The sequence below is a fragment of the Nesoenas mayeri genome, assembly GCF_963082525.1.
Source record: "Nesoenas mayeri genome assembly, chromosome: 3".
Lineage (NCBI taxonomy): Eukaryota > Metazoa > Chordata > Aves > Columbiformes > Columbidae > Nesoenas > Nesoenas mayeri.
In genome coordinates, this window is record NC_137544.1 from 68861982 (window position 1) to 68867981 (window position 6000).

The following is a 6000-nucleotide window of genomic DNA, read 5'->3' on the forward strand; positions in this document are numbered from 1 at the left end:
AATGAGGATTGACTTTTCTCCCACTTCTTGGATTTACTTCTCAATTAATACCTCTTTACTGACTCTCTTTCTAGTCCACATCTTATTTCAATTAAAACCACTTTTGCAGCTCTAAAGAGTAAGTGGCTCCCACTTTAACGCATCCTTGCACATAATTTGTTGTTTGTAAAAACCTTAAAAGGTAAAGCATCCTGTAGGTCAAGAAGCACTTTCTGGTTGTGTTTTTATCTTTGAGCAATAGAATGAAATAAGTACTTCTTGCAAGTTTCCTTCCTTCTCAGAGAGTGCTTTTCCAGCAAGTTTCACTAGGCAGAAAGCATGAAGATGGTTTCACATTGAGAATGTGTCCAAATCTACCCCTTCTGCCTGCACTGATCAGCTGAAGTTGAGGGCTTTTAACAAGTTCTGAGAATCAAGATCTGTATCAAGGTACTGAGAAGAATACTCATCTTCATCAAGTTATAGGAGCACCAACATTTCAGCCTCTGTATGAAACTTCCTCCCTTAGGAAATACATTTTCTGTCAGTGTTACTGCTTCCTCTCAGTAACTGTTTCTTCCTTCACAATCTTCCAATACTTATCTCAATTATTTAGAAAGCAATTCACACTCCCAGAATTCACAGGTGTAGTTGGGTGTGAAAGGCAGTAAACAAGTTTCATCAAGTCATCATTACCCAAACTGCAACATCATAGTGCCCAAAATTACAGGTGAGTAAGCTCTAAACAGACACATTTTGATCTCTTCCTTTCCTCCAGCCCAAATCCTTACTCTTAGGTCTCTGTTTTCTCATCTTTTCTACCAATATGAGAGTAATTAACAGCACCACACACACACACACTTTATTCTTCATTTAAATCAACTTTATCACCTTTTTAAAACCAAAATTTACCGAGTTAAGGGAATTTCAAATACAACATTAAGAGCACTGCACAGTCATTACTGTTACTCATACTTTGCATTAAGAGATCCTGGGAGTTCATAATAGATATTACAGATACCATACAAGCTACTTAATTTCAGCCTCTTCTAAAAGCCCCAGATTTGACACTGAAGTTATGATTTTTCAGCTTCTGAAGGATGACCCTCTTAAGGCAATTAAGTTTACAGTCAGCGTAGTGATATTACAGAAGAAAACAAAAAAAAAGGTCTACTTGCAGACTATTGTACGTAACAAAGGAAAAGATGAGATTTGCCTACAGTTTAAAGCAGATTAAGTCAGTTTTCCTAGCAAGATGGCCTAAGCCTTCCCCAAAAAGGTCAGAGTTCAGTCAATTTCAGGACAACAGAATTAAATTCATTATCTTCTGCTGAAAAGTAAGGTTGGGCAATGGCAGTGTGGATTAAAGAATCTAGAGGGTACCTTCTTTTAAAAATAAAAGTTTAAACACATGTTGTTACATGGCTTGGATAGTACCATATGGCTATCGTACCATATGGCTATGAACATACAGGTAGTATACCTTTTAGTGAACAAAAAGAAGCAGTGTTACTGGTACTTTATTCCACAAATTCCTTCTGCTCATCTCAGTCACACAGAAACTATTAGTGAGACAAAATTCCTGCACCCTTTAGTGTCCCTGCTTGAAACCATCTTTGGGCAACACAGATGTAGTAACAGTTAACTAGAGTATTACAAATCTTATGTCAAGATCAAGACAAAAAAACCCTACATCACACAAACAAAACACTCCACACCAAATAAACCCACCAAGCAGCATGGAATTTTCCAATCCAGAGGATATAGCAGAATGAAACAGAACTCAGCCCAGATCTCTCTTTAGATTTGCAGTCAGCTGCTCTAAACTGTCAGCACACTAGTAATCCTCTAGAAAATGTATATATTAACTCGAGATAATGGGGACTGAACAGCCATACCTCACATCATTAACAGAACTTGAACTGACACAAAGAACAACCAGAATAGCCAGGCCACCCACCAACAGAAAACAGAGCTTTTTTTCTCCCCTCCTGCGTACCTTGTGTCCCACCAGACTTCTGAATGGTTCCAGCAGCTGAATCAAAACACCACTTGCATGAGGCACACTAAATCCACTTCAGAATATAAAAGGATACAGCCTTAGTGCTCCAGTCTGAGTCCCAATGGCCAGTATTTTCTGAACAGGATCAAATGCCAAGGCTGAAGGCTGATACGGGAAACCATGGCGTACAGTCTAACAAGTCAGAACATCGCAGTAATGATGGGCCAAACAGCAGAATAAAAATAAACAGAATCAATGTTTTACGTTAGGGAACAGGACTCAGTGTTAATCACAATTAAGAAAGGAACTAAAAAGCATTTTAACAACAAACTGAGAAAAATCAACTGTCTTACATGAACCAATTATAAAAGATTTTTTTAGCCATATTTACTCATTCATCCTTGGTCATCAAGTGACAGTCATAGTTACTGAAACTTAATTTGAATCTTACATTTCTTCTATACAAAGACTGTTCAGCATTTTATTTTTTCATCTACTTCATTCTCTGAGTAATCTTATTTTCAGTTTCAAAGGCACTAAACTACTAAAATCTGACATGTTCCTAGTAAGTTTGGCAACAAAGCCAGACTTGTCATTAGAACTATTACAAATTACTAGACCTGCTCTTCTGAGAATCACTTCAATTTCAATCAAACAGGCCCCACATGACAGTGCAACCTCTCTCAGCATGTTAAGAAAGCAAAACAACCCAAGCCCCACAGAACTGATCTTTCACCCTCTGCTTTCCCCAGAGAGAAAAAAAGAGTCCCCAAAACAGACAAAACCAAAAACCACCCTGACAAACAAAGCAAAAACCCGCTCAACCATGGGATTTTTTCTTAATAAGAAGTTATTGGCACATTTAGCTTTTCGGTTAGCCAAGACTAATTTGGTAATTGACCAAGCAATAACTCCTTTACACTTCTCAGGTTGCAATTAATCAGAATCGAGAACATAATAAAAATGTAACCTACTCTTATTTCCATTATAAACATACACAACATAAATCACACAAATGCCAGCTTTTCCATTTCAAAACCTTTAAAGCAGAGTTATTTTAGGACCTCAAACGCATCGCAAAGTTTTTATATACTTCTTTTACTTCACAGAAGTTGCAGGCATACCACACAAGTCTCAGTATTTCACAGTGAACAAAATCTAACTGGTAACAGCTCTGCTCTTTTCCATGTCCTTCATGAACAACTTGCAAAGTGGCAGAAACGCCTGCAATACTAGATAAAACAAGAAAGAGAAACCACAAACAAGCTCATCCATATCAAGCTAGGCCATGGGTGCATTGTAAAGATAAAAAAACTGATTTGAATATCAATACCCATTTTATTTCTCTTGGTACAGCTGGTGGATTAATTCACTGCATCATTTTCTGAAGTGTGCAGACACAAACTGCCATTATTGTATCACACACAAGCAAATAAAAAACAGGAACTTTTCCTCTGTTTCTGAAGAACATTTGCAACAGCAGCATCGGCAACTTGGCAACACACTGCAGTGAAACCACCACAAACGTCTACAGCTTCCTTTTTCAGACGCAAAGGAACAGGACAAATGGATTTCCAAATAATGCAGAGCGACAGATCCCCTGTCCTTTGAGCCCATTAGCAGAGGCTTCTACTCAAATGCCGCGATAATCAGATGTGCAATACAGCTAGGTATCACTCCTTCCCCCATCCATCCCACTCTTTCCATAAAGCCTTCATGGACGCGGTCAACATCACACGCACGAAAGAGCCTGGAAGACGACAGACCCTGAAACTCTCCAGGAAAGATGACTACGGAAATCCAACATGACCTGTACAGCTACACCCACCGCTTCCTTCCCGTCACCCCTCCCCCCCCCCCCAAAATAAATCCAAACAAGTAAACAGAAGCAGAGGGCAGCCTCAGGGAGCTGGGTACCGAAAAGCAAAGTCCGCAGAGCCCATCGCGGCGGTGCGCCCCCCTCCCCGACCGCCAGCCGGCTCGGGGCTGCAGTATTCATTCACCTTGCAGAGCTGGAAGTGCTCGGACTGGAGCGTCTCCTGGATTTCGGTCTCCCGGTTCCCCGTCTGCTGCTGCTGCGCGGCGGACGACGCCGAGGCGACGGAGGAGACCGCCGTCAGGCCGTCCAGCACCTTCCTGATGTTAAATTTCCTCATGGTCTTCGGCGGCGGCGCCCCTCCGGCCTCGCCGCCGCCGCGCTGTCACCGCCGCCCGCCGCGCCGCGCCGCCTGCCCCGCAGGCGGCAGACGAGCCCCCGCTGGGGTGGGCGGTGCAGGGGCGGCCCACGAGCAGGGGCGCCGCGCTCTCCGCCGCGGGGCAGCGCTCCTCGTCCGCGGGGAGGGCGGCGAGGCGTCAGTCCGACAGCGCAGGGGCGCTGCTCATCGGGGCCCTCGGGGAGGGAGACTGGAGCCAAGCAAACACGAGCCGGTCAGCCCACCAACGCCGCCGGTCCCAGACGCGCCGCCCGCGGCCGCCCCGCGCCCTGCCCGCCGAGGCGCACGGCTCTCCCCGGGCCCGGCCGGCCCCGCCCCGGCCGCCCCTCCCGCCGCTGGGGATGTGCGGGCTGCCTCTCCTCTCCGCGGAGCCTCCGCGTCCCCCCTCGCAGCCCGCCTCACATCGTAACAGCCGCGGCTGCTGCTGTCATCTGTCTCTGCGTGTTGTGTGTGTGTGTGTGTGTGTGTGTGTGTGTGTGTGTGTGTGTGTGTCGGTCCCCTCCCGCCGCCGCAGTCTCTCCCCCCTTAGCAGGCGCCCGCCCCGAGGCTCGGCTCAGCCACCCTACACCTCCTCAGAGCTGCGTGTCCCGCCAGCCAGTCACCAGCGGGGCTTCTCCCGGCTGCTGCCAGCGGCTACTGCTGCCGCCCGCCCCCACAACCATCCTCCTCCTCCTCCTCCTGCCGCCGCGGAGGGCGCCTCCCCCGCCTCACGCTCGCTCCCCCTTGCCTGGCAACGCGGAAGCGCAGCGCCCCAGGGAGGAGCGACGGTACCGGCGCCTACCGCGGCGCCCAGCCTCGCAGCGGTGGGGCGGCCGCGCATGCGCGCTAAGAGCGCCGGCGCCCGGATGTGGCGGTGCCCGTTCCCCCCCGCCGCGCTGCGCGGGGGCCGGGGCGGCGCGCCTGGGGGGCGGCAGCGAGAGCACCGCGCGGGCGTGAGCTGGGTGTTGGCCTCCGGCTAGCCGGAGGCGGGAGCAGGTAACAGGTGGTGACGGCGGCCAGAGGCCCTGCCGTTGGCACGGCCCTGGAAGCGCAGGGAGGCTCCCGGGGAGCAGAGCTGCCGTGACGGGAGCTGCGCTTCGTGCGTGGTTACAGACGGAAAACCCCCCAGCGGCTGCGGGGCGGCTGCGCCTCATCGCGCGGCGGCGACCCGGACGTCGTGGCGGGTGTCGGCCAGGACGGGTTCCCTGTGTCGCTGCCTCACGGCGGGGCTGGCGGCACCCGCCGCAGCCCCAGGAGCGGGGAGCGGAGGCGGGGCCAGGGGCGCGTTCCCATCGGCAGGAAGGGCTAACGGGTGCGATCCCCCCGTACTCCTCGCCCCGACCCGTGCTGAGAGAGCTGCGCGGCTGCTGCGGCCCCGGCCTGGGAGCGTCCGCTGTTCGTAGCCAAACCCGTCCGGACCGAGGGCTGCTGCGGAGCCGGGCGGCCCCATCCGAGCAGTCCCCGCCAGCCTTCGGGGTGCCAGGCGAGCCCCTGGGGTTACCAAAGTGCTTCCATTCGTTCTTACGGCAGCAAAACTCATTTGAGCAGGTGGCACGGATCTGAACATTTATTTCTGCTGACCAGTGTTATAGAGTATTCTGTTTTCTGCTTTTATTTTTCTTTTAGTACTGGATTGCATTTTTTTTAATTGCCTAGTCAGTGGTCAGCTAATAGATATTACTCTTGTCCCAGTCGTTGTTCTATTGCTGAAGGTAATTATTATTTGTGACTCTTTTCTGAACTTTCTTTTCTATTAAAAGAAACTGGAAGATCGGTCATCACTTTTGGAAGGAAAACTTGTAGAAATGAGATTCAAGACATTGACTC

At 49.5% G+C, this 6000-nt stretch overlaps 1 protein-coding gene across 3 annotated transcripts in view; it reads right to left on the bottom strand.

Annotated features, from left to right (window-relative positions):
- Positions 1–4288, bottom strand: part of STXBP5 (syntaxin binding protein 5) — a 95894-nt gene extending 91606 nt beyond the window's left edge. For all 3 annotated transcript variants that reach the window (XM_080342780.1, XM_080342779.1, XM_080342778.1), the window contains exons 1-2: positions 3985–4288; positions 2076–2173 (exon numbers count right to left, since the gene is read on the bottom strand). In XM_080342780.1, coding sequence (XP_080198906.1) covers positions 2076–2173; positions 3985–4137 — 251 coding nt within the window. In that variant the 5' untranslated portion in view covers positions 4138–4288. The remainder of the gene's footprint in view (positions 1–2075; positions 2174–3984) is intronic.
- Between the last annotated feature and the right edge of the window lie 1712 nt (positions 4289–6000).